This window comes from Caretta caretta, chromosome 18, assembly GCF_965140235.1.
Source record: "Caretta caretta isolate rCarCar2 chromosome 18, rCarCar1.hap1, whole genome shotgun sequence".
Classification (NCBI taxonomy): Eukaryota; Metazoa; Chordata; order Testudines; family Cheloniidae; genus Caretta; species Caretta caretta.
This window is the reverse complement of record NC_134223.1, coordinates 1,378,886-1,394,412: the sequence shown is the minus strand read 5'-3', so window position 1 is coordinate 1,394,412 and position 15,527 is coordinate 1,378,886. Positions and strand designations below refer to the sequence as shown.

At 40.8% G+C, this 15,527-nt stretch overlaps 1 protein-coding gene across 3 annotated transcripts in view; it reads left to right on the top strand.

The window, feature by feature from the left end:
- The window catches only part of USP48 (ubiquitin specific peptidase 48), a 55,835-nt gene extending 41,561 nt beyond the window's left edge, over window positions 1-14,274 (top strand). For all 3 annotated transcript variants that reach the window (XM_048825414.2, XM_048825413.2, XM_048825417.2), the window contains 10 exons: window positions 1,280-1,341; window positions 2,236-2,346; window positions 3,094-3,224; window positions 3,544-3,650; window positions 8,471-8,575; window positions 9,904-10,059; window positions 10,520-10,645; window positions 11,491-11,539; window positions 11,889-11,915; window positions 12,004-14,274. In XM_048825414.2, coding sequence (XP_048681371.1) covers window positions 1,280-1,341; window positions 2,236-2,346; window positions 3,094-3,224; window positions 3,544-3,650; window positions 8,471-8,575; window positions 9,904-10,059; window positions 10,520-10,645; window positions 11,491-11,539; window positions 11,889-11,915; window positions 12,004-12,026 — 897 coding nt within the window. In that variant the 3' untranslated portion in view covers window positions 12,027-14,274. The remainder of the gene's footprint in view (window positions 1-1,279; window positions 1,342-2,235; window positions 2,347-3,093; window positions 3,225-3,543; window positions 3,651-8,470; window positions 8,576-9,903; window positions 10,060-10,519; window positions 10,646-11,490; window positions 11,540-11,888; window positions 11,916-12,003) is intronic.
- The last annotated feature ends 1,253 nt before the right edge of the window (window positions 14,275-15,527 follow it).

The following is a 15,527-nucleotide window of genomic DNA, read 5'->3' as shown; positions in this document are numbered from 1 at the left end:
GCGTGTGTGGGAGTATTGTAGCAGCAAGAGGAGTGTTTTATGCACATGGATATTTCTCTGTTTGAATGTAACTTTTGAACACCACATCAAATCAATTCCAAATTTCAGGGAATGTTCTAGCATCAGTGGGCAGAACCCTGTTGATTTTGGTGAAAACCAGAAAGGGGAAATGAGGGGGAGACAGCCCCGGCTTCTGATTAGCATATCCAGCAAGTTCAGTCATCTCTGTAATTTTCTGTAGATCAAAGAACCAGTTCATGGCTGACATTACAACATTGCTGCATAAGTCCATCCCAGCTCTGCCCCTCCTCCCAATAGAGTTCAACATGTTGATGCCCTGAATGACTTAAGAATGGTGGAGGAAATAGGGATGCACACAGAGCCCCTGGGATGGAGGGAGAATAGGGGGCTCTGGCATGAGGGGCCAGAGGAGTGGGGATGTACAGCCCCGAAGGAGAAAATGGAGGATAATGGCATGGGGGATACACAATGGCATGGGGCAGAGAGAATGGAGGATCCTGGTATGGGCAGAGGGGAGAGAGAAGGGACACAATGCCCTTGGCATGTGTGTTGGGGCGGGGGTTATAGGAAGTCCCTGAAATAACGGGGATGTGAGGCTGGCACACAGGGAACTCGGGGGTGTGGAATGGAAGAATGCCAGTAGCCCCTTTTGTGTGCAATGAGATCTGCCCATCGAAGCAGCAAAGTCTGCAACTCTGCAGTTAGTATAATATGCTCTGCTGGTTAATCACAGGCTGTGTGTGCCATAAGACTTGCTGGAGTTTAGTAGAAATGATTTATACAATGGATTGAAGATAATTGGTACAAAACTGAATTAGCTTTCTAATGTAATATAAGCAGTAACACAAGGGTTCACTGTGTACTATGTTCTTGGTACTTGATCTCAAATTATTGTAGTTGGCTTTCAGAAGTCACACTTGAATGGAGTTATTGTGAAGAATGTTAGGATCTTGAAAGGGAACAGGTATAACAAAAAGAACAGGAGGACTTGTGGCACCTTAGAGACTAACCAATTTATTTGAGCATAAGCTTTCGTGAGCTACAGCATCCGATGAAGTGCGCTGTAGCTCACGAAAGCTTATGCTCAAATAAATTGGTTAGTCTCTAAGGTGCCACAAGTCCTCCTGTTCTTTTTGTGGATACAGACTAACACGGCTGCTATTCTGAAACAACCTGTCAGGTGTAACAAAGACAGTGAAAACTTAGGTTTTTTCTATCTCCATTGTTAGGTTAATTTAAATGAAGTCTGTTTTTCCAGGAGACAGATGAGCTCTACATTGTATCACAGTTTTTTGTAGAAGAATGGAGGAAATTTGTAAGGTAAATTGGTTCATATTTTAAATCTTCACTGAACTCCCTTTATTCCTTTTAGTTTTATATGTAGTGATTTGACTTCTGAATGAAGTTTGTATAGTGCAGTGTAGAATTATGCTAAAATTAAAATATCTTGCTGTGTAGTGACTGGCCTTGTGGAAATAAGGAAGCACTGGGATTGTTAAGCCGGTATTGGTTATTACAGGTTCTGAGAAACAGCTGGTCAGGTTAGATACCATATTGATTAGTTTCTCATGACTAAAGTTATATCCTGGTCAAAGGACATAACTCCGTCCTGCTTCTGTAGTCTGTCATTAATAGGAGATGAAAATCCTCCCTGCAATGCTAGATATAAGTAACATCCCAAGATCAAAAACCCCCAATATCTGATTCCCTGAGCCTAGCAATCTAATACTTCTGAATTTTGGCTACTTTTCTGTAAAATCACAAATTTAAATACTCTACTTATCTCTCTTCTCATTGCTATTTGCTGACTTTTGATTTCTTGTTAAGGAAATAGCATAACCCTGTGATGTCTAACTAGAGCTCAGTGAAAAATTCCCCCAAATTATGCTAGTTTTTAATCAGTTTTTCTCACCAAAATGAAAAACCAAAATTAAAATTGTTTGGATCAAACAAAAGAACATTTTGAATGTTGATTCAAATCAGCCTTTTCAAAACAATGTCGATTCAAAACATTCAGATGTTTTTAAAAAAAAAAAACGCAGGTTGTTTTCAGCTGAAATAATTTGCCAGATTTGACCCACATTCATGAGTAGTTTCCATGCCCATATATGTATATTTTTTTGGTAAATTTACTTATCTGCCAAAAAAAATTCACTCAGCTCTGTCTAACCATCCTAAGTACACATTTGTTTTCTCTTCTCCTGTTTTGAGCAGGAGGCCTACAAGATGCAGTCCTGTATCATCAGTAGGAAACAGTGCTCTTCTCTGCCCACATGGGGGCCTCATGTTCACATTTGCTTCCATGACCAAAGAAGACTCTAAACTGTGAGTTTCTTCTGTTCTCTTGTCTTCCTTTTGTCAGGTATTTCTCTCCCCGTCTCCAGGAATATGTAAATCAAATGACCCGTGAGGACAGTACTGTTGATCTCTGTAACTGTAACATTTTCCTGGGAGATGTCTCTGTTTTTGAATGACCTTGATGTGAAAACCCGTTTACACCTTTAGATGGATCTTCATGCAGAAAGTACCATACATGTTCAGTGATAAGTGTTCTGCAGAAGCAGGCTAGCTTTGGAGAAAGAAATATGATCAGTAAAGTAGAATTTATTATTAGGAATTGAATGAGCTCAAGTGAAACTGACTAACACGGCTGCTACTCTGAAACCTGACTATTATTTGACATTGGAAACTCACTTCCTTACCTTTACGATCAGAATGGACACAGGTCTTCTCAAAGTTGATTTCCACAAGACTTGTCTTCAAAGTATCAGATACCATCAATGGATTTCATGCTTTGTGGAATTGCTTCTTCAATGGCACAGAGTAAATGTAACACATCTTCCACTTTCGTACTTTTTCTTCCATTTCAGTCCTTCCTCCCTGCATAGTTTTGCTTTAGGAGTTAGAGAGACTGTTCTTAACATTTAAAAGGTTCTGAAACCTAGAGCCCAGTGCACTTGTAAGGCTTGTGCACAGTGTTTCCTTTAATGATGACTAAGCTACACAGCTGTAATTGAATACTTCTGGTTTGGTTTTTCTATGTCATGAAGCATGTTGTGTTTCTTTGCACAGTATAGCTCTAATATGGCCCAGTGAGTGGGAGGCAATACAAAAACTATTTGTTGTGGATCACATTATCAAAATCATCAGAATGCAAACTGCTGAGATGAGCCCGGAGAGCACGCTTTTCGATTCTGAGCCCAGTAAGTGAGTCTTATCTTCACCAGTGTCTGCAGAATAGCTTTTTCGACTGATACTGGCTCCCTTGTGGGGTTTGGAGAGGGACCTGCCATTTTAGCATAAATGGTCAGAACTTAAGGGAGGAGTGGAAAAGATAGATGCCAGTTTCTCAGTAACAGCTATAGAGTAAATCCAGAGTTCGGAGAATGTACCCCCATTGTGTAAGCCATTCTTGATTTAATCATGAAGGTGGCGAATATTTGTAGTGGTCCCTTGTGTAATGTCACTGTCACCAAAATATCTGTTGGCATTTTAACCATGCTTTCCTTTTTATCCTTCTAGAGCTGTGTCCAGAATGCAGAGAAGGATTGTTATGCCAGCAGCAGAGGGACCTGCGTGAGTACACCCAGGCCACCATCTATGTACATAAAGTGGTGGATAATAAAAAGGTACTGATCTCTCACTACTAATCTTCACTGAATTTTGTTAAAGGTAAACTGTACTGAGTGGTAGCCAAGATAGCTATAAAAATAGTTATCAAATAATATATACTGGCAAAGAGAGTGCCCGTGCTGCATGAGAAATTACTCAGCATTGTTTCTGTGCCTCTATTCTACAAATGGGCCTCTCAGTGACTGCTGCTATGTTGAGGATACCTCTTCAGCAGAGAGAATGAGGAGTACTTGTGGCACCTTAGAGACTAACAAATTTATTTGACCATAAGCTTTCGTGGGCTAAAACCCACTTCATCGGATGCATGCAGTGGAAAATACAGTAGGAAGGTGGGTGGGTGTGTACACGTACACACATACATACACGTACACACACACGTACACAGAGAGAGAGAGAGAACATGAAAGAATGGGTGTTGCCATATCCACTATAACGAGAGGGATCAGTTAAGGTGAGCTATTACCGGCAGGAGGGAAAAAAACCTTTTGCCGTGATAATCAGGATGGGCCATTTCCAGCAGTTGACAAGAAGGTGTGAGGACCAGTAGGGGGAAAAAAAATAAGCATGGGGAACTAGTTCTACTTTGTGTAATGACTCGCTACTGGTGAGTTAAGATGCTTTTTAAAAATCAGACACAAGGTTAGGTTGTAAATTTACTTTACCAAAAATCTAAACAGCATTTTACAGGGTAAATAATGGCCCTAGAACTTGCTTTACAAGTATCTGATGGTTCTTACAGTAAGCCTCCAGTCTTCTTTTAGTTGTATTTTAATGCTCTGTAGTTCTGGGTGAGAAACCAAGACTCCTCATAGGAAAACTCCTCAGATAAGCTGACAAGAACCAGCTGATAGTATAGAGGCGCTTTCGTGTGGGATGGTCACAGGATTTTGTTGTACTAGGAGTTTTTCAGAGGGCACAGTGGATAGGAGGGACAGATTTTCCTGGTGCCCATCAGCCCATGAGTTGGGGTAAATGTAGCCCTGCGTCGTCATGCTGTTCAGAGTGGGAGTGTGGTGGTTTGAGGATTCAAGGGGAGTGATAGTGCTGGGAAAGGCAAACAGTTGCCTACCGACATGTCCCTGAAACATATTTAACTTTTCAGCTGTCAGGAGATTTGTGAACTCAGGCTTTTGTGAAGTGGCTGCACAGTGTATTATGTTCAGTTTGTGACATTTTATTCTATTTTTATAAGAGTTACTGGCTAGTTTGTCTCTACTAAAGCATGTTAGGCCTAAGTAGAGTAACCTTTCTCTCAAGGTGTGTCTTTCAAGCGTCTTCTCTGGTGCTAGCAGCGTGGAGAGGCCTCTCCCCTCTCCTCACCTGGGTTTGGGTCCTGAGTTCCTTTTTGGGATGCTTGGTGACTTCTCACTGTGCCTGAGACCAAGAGGTGCTGTCTCTTGGGAAAATGAATAATTCTACCCCTGCTTGCAAGGAGTATAAAACCCAGTACACAAGATACAATAAAGTATATAAACAAAAACCCCAGCAAAGGAATGACAAACCCCAAAATAACAAAGAGGATTTTGCTGAGAATAGGAAAATTAGATCTGGGGAAGGAAAGAGTTAGGATTAATTAAAAAATGCTGACCAGAACCAACCATTTCCTGCCTCCCAACACACTCAACTCTTCCTAACCCCCAGCTCCTTCCATGGCACCTGCCCAGGTAGAATCTATGCTGGGAATTAATCCAGAGATAAATGCTGCAGTGCTGTGAGCTTTGGCCAACTTAGGAGGGTGCCCTTTTATTGTATCATCGTATTGTGGGGCAGGGTCCTCTGCTGGCTCCCTGATCGGGAGTCCTATGGAGGTCTCAGTTGGCTCAGTCAGTGGTGTCAGGTCGTATCTCTGCCACTTTGGACACTGGTCTCTGTAGGGCTGGAGCTGCCTGACCTATGCACTGAATCCCACAGCAGATCAAAGGCTCTGTTTTGTGGAGGGGGGTTAATCAGAGACTCCCTAAGCAGCCCCAGTACATTGCCTGTCCAGATCACCCCATGCAGAAGCCTCCCTTTTGACCTCAGTAGGAGTTTCTAGTGCATTCTGTCTCCATGCCTGCAGTCAGGCATGCTGGGAAATGATGTCATAGGGCTCTGGTAGCCATTATTGTTAAATGTAGTCCATAGGGTAGGACCCTCTAGAGCAGTGTTTCTCAGCCTTTTTGATACCAGAGACTGGCTTGCTGCCTTCCTAAACTGTGTCAGGGAGATCTCGGGGTCTGCCCGTATGCGGACCAGTCATTAAGAAACACTGAGAGGCTCAGTCCACTGTTCCAGGAGCCGTGTGGGGGTTACACTAGTAGCTGTAAGTGTACAAGCTAGCCCGTGTGGGCGAAGAAGGTGAAATAGCTGTTGTTCATTTTATCCCCTCTGCTGTCAGTTTCAGAGGAAAATAAATGGAACAGTAAGAATTGTTTTCTTTTGGGTCAGGGCCAGATTCTGGGAGGGACTCTGCCTTCTGAAGGGTGCTGAGCACCCTCAGTGCCCAGTGAAGTCAATAATACTTGACAGGTTTCAGGGTGGCAGCCGTGTTAGTCTGTATCAGCAAAAAGAACGAGGAGTACATGTGGCACCTTAGAGACTAACCAATTTATTAGGGCATAAGCTTTCGTGGGCTAAAACCCACTTCATCGGATGCATGCCCTAATAATCGAGCTTTACATGATGAGTATAAGAGTTAACAGAAGCAGCTGGCTTGCGAGTTGCTGAAAGTCATAGTTCTCACGCACAGAAATTTGCTCTGTCTCTGCAGAGATGAGCAGATTTTGAGTACTAGAGTAGAATCTGCATGTAGGTAGAACTGGTGGGACCTACAAATTATTTCAAATTATTATTGCAAATTATTTCTAGATGAAATTTTTAATCAACTGGCCCTCTACTCAGGAAAGTTTTTTTTAAATGCTCTTGTATATCATCACATGTATCAAACCGTCCTACACTGAGAAAAATCAGTAGTCCCAAAATGTTGTTACTGGCCATTAACATGTGGTGTCGTGACCAGATGTTAATGAGCAAGAACCTTAGAAAAGGGTCAGAAAAGGGCAACTAAAATGAGTAGGGGTTTGGAACGGGTCCCATATGAGGCGAGATTAAAGAGGCTAGGACTTTTCAGCTTGGAAAAGAGGAGACTAAGGGGAGATATGATAGAGGTCTATAAAATCATGAGTGGTGTGGAGAAAGTGAATAAGGAAAAGTTATTTACTTGTTCCCATAATATAAGAACTAGGGGTCACCAAATTAAATTAATGGGTAGCAGGTTTAAAACAAATAAAAGGAAGTTCTTCTTCACTCAGCACACAGTCAACCTGTGGAACTCCTTGCCTGAGGAGGTTGTGAAAGCTAGGACTATAAGAGGGTTTAAAAGAGAACTTGATAAATTCATGGAGGTTAAGTCCATTAATGGCTATTAGCCAGGATGGGTAAGGAATGGTGTCCCTAGCCTCTGTTTGTCAGAGGGTGGAGATGGATGGCAGGAGAGAGATCACTAGAGCATTACTGTTAAGTTCACTCCCTCTGGGGCACCTGGCATTGGCCACTGTCAGTAGATTTATAGATATAAGGTCAGAAGGGACCATTATGATCACCTAGTCTGACCTCCTGCACAATGCAGGCCACAGAATCTCACCCACCCACTCAGGATACTGTGCTGGATGGACCTTTGGTCTGACCCAGTATGGCCATTCTTATGTTCTTATGTGTTCCTGGGAATGACTGCTCACTAAACAGTGCGTATTTTAACTGATAACTTTCTGCAACACATTTATTTGGCTTCATAAATCAATTAAGCTTTATTTGTCACTGCACTTGCCTTCAGTTCATGGCAGATATAGCTACTTAGCAGTAACTAGTAGAGATTTAGTAAAAGATATACATTCACCCTAAACTTAGGGTGAAAGATGGGCAATTTGTCTCTTCACCTGGCAGCCACTGTTGTATATTCTGTAAACGTGAGAACTTTGATAAACTGCTAATAACTTTGAGAATGCTGCAAATCATGCTCAGTGTTTAGAAGATGTGCTGGTTTCTTCAATCGCAAAATACATGTATGGACAAGCATACACCTAGATAGGTTAGCATGCTCTGAGGCATTCAGGTGGGAGTATGTGTAACTTCCATATTTTCCCTTGAAAATTCCAGTCTCCGACGCTATCTGAGGAGCCTAGCACAAGTGTAAATACGTACATTAGTGTAGGGTAGGTTCATTTATCATGAAGTAACATAGGGATAGATATGTATAAATTGTTTATCTGTAGCTTACTTACAAATTAACTGCAGACAGACCAATAAATCACTAATGAGCACTTCTGTCCATCTGCTAAATACAACCACACGACTGACCTGTATGTGTCATTTATGGAGAATATTAGTTTCTCTTCGTTACAGCTCTCTCAACACACTGAGTTCAGGTCAGAGAGAGAGCTGGCTGAAGGGGAAAGAATCCAGCCCCAAAGACTTTCCCTTTGTCTAGAAAGGGAAAGAGTTCCTGAGCTACAGGAAGCAGTAGATCCCTGCAATGGTTTCTCCCATTTTAGCCAGCATCCAGAATCTGTTAAAAGATCATTTACAAGCTATATGTGTGTTAAACTAGAGCCTTGTCTCTTGGTATCTCCTAGGTTCATGCACTCCAAGTATCTGCCTGGGTTAGGGCAGTTGGCGTTTTATCCACTGTGGTCACTTGTCCTTGTGCCCTATTTAAGCTCATTATATTAAGGTAGCACCTTTAAAAACGCTCTGTAAGGAACTTGCTAAAAGCGCTGGGACAATCTGAGTTTGTGCTGTTGGAACAGAGTTACACAGTGTGTGATTTGTGTAACTTCAGGTAATGAAGGAAGCTGCTCCAGAACTGAATGTGAGCAGTTCAGAAGCTGAAGAGGAAAGGGAAGAAGCCAAACCAGAAGGGGAACAGGATCCAGATTTTAACCAGGTAAAGATCTAAAACGCTGCAAGGTTTGCAATTTTGAGTTTCCCTCTAGATAGCAAAGTGTCCAACTCTGACAATACAGGAATCTTCTTATATTTACTGTTAGCAGTTGAAACCAGAAATATATAAGCTTCTTTATTTTAAGCTTATTGTTGTAATACCTTCTTAAAATTAAAATCATGGCAATTAAGTCTATTAATGGCTATTAGCCAGGATGGGTAAGGAATGGTGTCCCTAGTCTCTGTTTGTCAGAGGGTGGAGGTGGATGGCAGGAGAGAGATCACTAGATCATTACCTGTTAGGTTCACTCCCTCTGGGGCGCCTGGCATTGGCCACTGTCAGTAGACAGGATACTGAGCTGGATGGACCTTTGGTCTGATCCAGTGTGGCCATTCTTATGTTCTTAAAATTTCCTTACCCTTTTGTTCCATTTGACAAATCAATTGTTCTTTGCTCCTATGTGTCTAATATGGTTGTGGAGCTAATATTGTTTTGATTAGTTTCCTTGTTAGTACATCTTACGGGGTATTGTGAAAATGTATTAAATGTAAAGCACATTTTAAAGTTCTGATAGAAGGTGTTCTCCAAGTTCAAGGTTTTATTAAATTACTGAACATGTAGTTTTTGTGAACCCCACAAAAATGGTGGATATTAAGTCATCTTTAAAAGTAGTATAGCCATGTTGGTCCCAGTATATGAGGCACTAGGTAAGTGAAGAAGAGTTCTGTGTAATTTGAAAGTTTGTACCTTTCACCAGCCGAAGTTGATCCAATAAATTATATTACCTTACTTAACTTACCTTCTTTAAAAGAAACTTGGAACCTAGAGGACTTTCATAGGTTTGGAACCTATGAAAATTTGGGCTTAGAATTCTTAAACATTCCTAGTCCTAGTACATCTGTCCTAACACTGATGCATGCTCTTCCTGGTACCCATAGAAATACTGAGATATTTCCTTCAAGTGGTGGTAATGCATACTGTTGTCTTACCCCCTGATTTTGGCAGTGTCTTCCTCCTTGTACTTTTTTTAGAGAGAAGTGGTTACTACAATATTAAATATTTAACACATGTTGAAGAGTGGTTCTGTACTCCATGCTGTCCTCAAGTTAAACATGGAAATGTGGCTGTCTTTGAGCAAGTCCTTCAGTACTTGCAACCTCTCTGATGCCTGTGTGCATCAGTTGATTATCACAGATGTACTTTAATGTTTTGTGGCTTCGCTTGTTTAAATAGCTTATTTACAAGGCCACCTGGGCAAGAGGCAGGTTGAAGAATTTGCATTATCAGTGAATTCAGTAAGCAAACTTCTTATTTCTGACCCTTGTTCCTAGACTAATGGTGGTGCGAAACGACAGAAGATATCCCATCAGAACTACGTTGTTTATCAAAAGCAAGGCATCAGACGGAGTACACGGCACAGAAAAGTCAGAGGGGAAAAGGCTCTACTTGTTTCCGCCAACCAGACATTGAAAGAGCTGAAAATACAGGTGAGGAACTTCCTTTGTTCCTAAAAACAGTGTTCTCCTCTGCTGTCGTGTGTGAGCGCACAATGGTGACAAGGAAGTAAATCTAGATGTCTTGTATTCCTAGCTGTTGCCATTGTTTTAGATTTTCCTGTGTAAGAACTTATAAAATACTCCAAGATCTGTCATGGTAACTCGCAGCCAAATCTTGTTCCCCACTTCATGGCTAAGGAAGGCTCTAAGTACCACATTTCCGCACCAGATGGCGGCAGTGCCCAAGGGGGCTCTTGCAAAGCACTGCTCCGTGGTTCTCTGTGATGACACAGAAGGGGTGGGGCAGCAGCACCCACAATGATATGCTAATCCGTGGCTCTGTTTGTATGGTGTCCTAAGATGCATGGTTTTTGACAGTATTATTGGTGTGTGTGTGACTTACATATTTTGCTTTTGCACAAAATCAGTGTGTGTTGTTGTGTTGGCACAGATCATGCACGCATTTTCAGTTGCTCCGTTTGACCAGAATTTGTCGATCGATGGGAAGATACTAAATGATGATACTGCAACACTTGGCGCCCTTGGAGTCATTCCAGAGTCAGTCGTTTTATTAAAGGTAACAACGTGAGAATTGTGGTGGTCTGCTGAAAGGAATGCTGACTGGCAGCAGAAATGATACAAACTTAGAATTACACTAACACTATATTGAGATTACACCGTTAAGTATTTGAGTCAGAACTCTCCTCCTAGGATGCATGCATTGTCTTTAATTGTCTGAGATACGGTATCTGAGAAGTTAACGTTTTTTCTACAACTGAAGGTATACGTGTGTAGTGAATGTGAAAGGTTCTGTAGCGCATAAGCACAAGGCCAGCAGAATTAAGGTTGTGCACTCAACTTTCACACTTAGATTTTTGAGCACTGAACTGTATAATCGAAGTATAATTTTTCATACTTAATTTCCTGTCCTCCTTTTTGAGGGAAGAAAAATCTTAAACTCTATAAAGAGCTGTTGATGGTGATGGCTAACTAATGCCTTAACTAGTGTCATTAGTAACCTGTGCACTTGTAAATTTAACAGGTGCCAGTTGGGCAAGGACAGTAGGTGCTTCCATATCTATGCATGTACATGCCTTCGTAAGCATGCAGCACAACAAAATACAATGGCCCCAGTTGGCATATGCTTAGTTGACTTCAGTGGGACTAAAGCACAGGCTTAAACAGCCCTTCCTCAACAGAGATACATTACTGAACTGGAGATCCTAAAGCCTCAAAAGTGCTTCCAGGCCTCTTTTTATTGTCCCCCAAACCGCCCTGGGAAAACTTCTTTCTTTGGCAGCATATATTTTCTTCTCCAGTCTGTTTAAATGCACATCTGCCAGAGTCTCTTGCTTAGCTAATAGGACTGGTAAACTTCTAGTATTCATGTTGTTTTATAGTTCTGTTGGGTTTGTTTTACAGGCTGATGAACCAATTGCAGATTATGCAGCAATGGATGATGTTATGCAAGGTAAAGAGGATTTCATAATTACAATCTAGAAACATTCTTATTTGTGAAAACACATTATTACCACTGTACTCTTTCCTGGTTGGTTGCTTTGACAAAAATTATTTATGGTCATGTAGTACTGCATTTGGGACAGAACATGTGAAGCATAAGACAGGCTAATTTGTGGAGCTGAAGTCAGAAGGAGAAAGGTAGGAGAAATTAGCAGAAGATAGAAGCATTCAAGATTTCCCTGTAGCCAGCACCTGAAAGTTGTTGAAGCTTGCAATTTGCTATAATTCAAACACTTGATTCTTCTCTTAGAAGTCACGCTGTAATTAGAGGTTTCTGATGTGGTATCTTTCCTTTTCAGTTTGTATGCCTGAAGAAGGATTTAAAGGTAAGACACTTATTTCTTCATTTATTTGAACCTACCTTAATTTCATCTTGAATGCATGTAATCTTCTTTGTTGCTTTCTCACTTACAGGGACTGGTCTTCTTGGACACTAATGTTTGTTTTTTTTTATAACCGCTGGCAGCAGAGAAATGACCAGAAAGGAAGAGGATTTTGACATGGTAGGGCATTAAAACAAAGGTGGATATAGGACTAAACAGTTGCTTGACTCTTCTAGAAGGCAGAAACCCATTCTGAAATGACTGCCCCAAATGCCTTATGTCAAAGCAGATTGCACTGAAGGGACATCCTGACTTCAAGAGAGCATTTCAAATTTTATATTTAATAAAACAAAAGTAAAAGTATAGTAGCAGGAACAATACATCATGTTTACAGACAGAAGTTTCTAGCTGAGGAAGGGAGAGGCTCTGCTGTTTCCTTGCTCTGATTTCCTACCACAGTCGCCTGTCCATAAAGAAATAGTATTACAGTAGATCAAAAACATCTTGATCTGCCCTAAAGTAACTCTTTAGAGATCACCCTGCTAACAGACACCCTGTCTTTGATCCACTCTTACTCTCTCAGTGCAGCATGGAAGTAAAGAATGTGTTAATTGTGAAGAATGACTAGCTTTTTCAGACTTCAGATATGTACCCCAAAATGTAAACTGTGGCTTGCCTGTGAAAGCCTCCATCAGTGGCTCTTCAATACCGAGATGAGGGGGATAAGGAACTGCCTTCTTGGCTGTGTCTGGAGGCTCTAGCACACACCCGTCCTTTTGCAGTTTCAGTTTCAAACTTGAAGATGATCCTAACTTTAATAATCACATGGTCTTTCTCTGTGAAACGTGTTTTTAGAATTGTTGGCTATTTTAACAACTTTTGATAACATCTTCTCCAGTATGCTACTGCCAAGAGCCAGAAATCCATTTCCGCTCTACTGATCAATTCAGGAACATTGAATTAATCTTCACTAGAACATCAGAATCAGAGATACTGAAGGGGATGAGGTGTCATACTTGGGGCACGTTTTTCATGTGAAGAGATTTTCCTTTTGTTCTCATTGTTTTCAGGAATGCACTAATTTTTTTTTTTTTTTTAACCATCTGTAATTCCCAGAAAGGATCTCTTCCTGACCCTATTAAATATTAGCTGGAAATAGTTTACCACTAAAATATTTAAAAGGACACTGTCAAGGTATCCTTAATAATAAAGTTAAATATTTCCTGGTAGCTTCATGCTCAACTGTGCTCCCTTAGCAAAATAGCCTCTTGCTCAGTTTGGGCTTCGGCAGTGTTTTATTATTGTTTTTAAATTGGCTGTTTAGAGCAAAACTAGTGTATTTAACACTCCCATGAGCATTGCAGGCAGATTTAAGGGGTCAGTTGTGGAGCATGGAGGGTATATAAAAACATGGGCCCTTGATAGTGTTCTTTTTTAAATTTACCTTTTATCAGAATAGTTATAGCTCCCCTTCATAAAATGATTAACCTTTGTTCTTTTTCTCTATACTGTTTTAATCCATCTTTCCCCCCCTCCCTTCCTCCAAAACCATTTTGGGAAGGCGGTAGGGAATTCAGGCAGCAGGTCTGGACCAGTGAGAGTGGCAAAACAATTGATATAAAGTATTCTATTTGGAGCAGCTGTAAAGCCATAAATAATGGCTTGGAAATGATTCAGAAAAGGGGATTTAAAACTGAGATTATTTCTAATGTATCTTGGCTTTGTACTTCAAGATACGGGATTTGGATCCAATAAAAGGGCTGGATCTTAGAGAGGTGAAACAGTGCAGCTGAGCAATTTATTCTTTCCCAAGGTAAAGACTTCAGTAAAAGTTCAATATGCTATTGTTAGTGCTTGATTAAGCAACTCTACTTCCCTTGAAAACAGGCTTGTTTGCCTGAAAGAGATTTTATTCTTCTTTTTAGACTGAAGCACTCACTCATGTACATAGCCCCTGGAAATTTGATATTTTTTTCAATTTGCTGGTTTTGGGGGGGGAGGCGGGGGGTTGTTTTTTATTTTTGTTTTTTTGTTACTAGAGTCTCTTCCTTGAGATCACAATGTTCCAAAACTAAGTCTCTTAAACTTCACAGGGAAGAACTGTAAACCATGATGTATAAGTAGACACAATTACAGATGTGATGTATAGATGTACCTAATGGCCTTGGTATTGCTATATCTTACAGCTTTGCAAGGGAAACAGGTACAAGATGTGATCAAAGGCACATTAACTGTTTTGTCTGTATTTGCAAACATATTGGACTAAAATTGTCATTTGAGCTGTGGAAGCCTTATTAAAGTACATACACATGGTCTATCTTCTCATATTTTAATGTATTGCATAAAGCATTTTTTACATTGATCGGTTCAGGTATCTTCTGTAAAATTTGTCGTCTTTTTCTAGTATTTCTGAGAATTCCACAGTTTGAAACTTTTTTCCATGAGTTGAATGTGCCATAAAGTCGTTGGGTAGTTGACTGTTTGATGGCAGGAACAATAGATTACTAAAATAAAGCCAGGAGGAAAGTTGAGTAAAAAAACCAAATTTCACGTGGGTCTCAGAATATTTAAACTGTAGCAGAACAATAGTACAGATTCCTCTAGTAAGAAACACTATATGTGTAAACACTTAAGCGCAGTCCCAGTTGATTTTCTCATGGTTGTCTATTCACTGTTCCCAAATTAATATCAGAGACAGCAGCTTAAATTGAATAATCTTGTTCAGATACTTAGGCATATGGATCTCATCTACTGTTAGTTGTATTGCAGAGGCGTAGTTAAGGAGGCACAGTCTAAAACGGTTACAGAAACATTCCTGTAGTACTAAATACTTCATAGTTGTGAAAGAATCCACGCTGAGTGAATCCAGAAGGCGAGTCAGCTCCAGCTTAGGTTTATGATTAAATATGGGCCTTCACATACACAAATCAAACTCCATATCCAGAAACTACTATACCAGAATGACTGGTTTTTCATGTAGTGACGTTTGAGAAACCATAAAAACATCAGTAAAACCAGTCTTTCCTCACTCTAGGTCTTGTGACTATCGCGTACCAAGTTAATGGCTCAAGAAGACTTCTTTGTGTAGTGTAAACTTTGGTAGCTTTTCTTCTGCAGAAGTGAAAATAACTGATAAAGCAATTGTCTTTCATGACAGAGGTGTTTCTGTATCAAAAGAAGATACACTTAATGCATGCCAGAACAAACCCCCCTTCAGCTGTAGTTTAGACAGCATTTCACCTTCTGCGGTGCTCTGTTGTGTACTAAGAAAAATGGCCATAGAGATGGAATGATCTGTTGTGTCTGTTGTGCTTCTTGTAACTATGTCTTGGGGTGTCTCCCCTCTGCGAGGCAGGTCAGTATTTCTCCTCCTCTTACCCTGTGAAGCACTGCAGTGGGGTATCCCTGTGTGCTGCTAGGACTCCAGTGGATCGCTACTCATTATGGGTGTGCAGAGTAAAGAAGCTGAGCCCTCATCAGAGGTGCAATATTAGCAGCGGTTCTGTGGCCTGCTGTTGAGTGGGATCTCCTGCGAGGCCCACAACATGCTTTGCTGCTATTTTAGTGTTAGGGGCTGATGGTTGAGAAGGCATTGAGAAGTTTGTGGAAAATGCA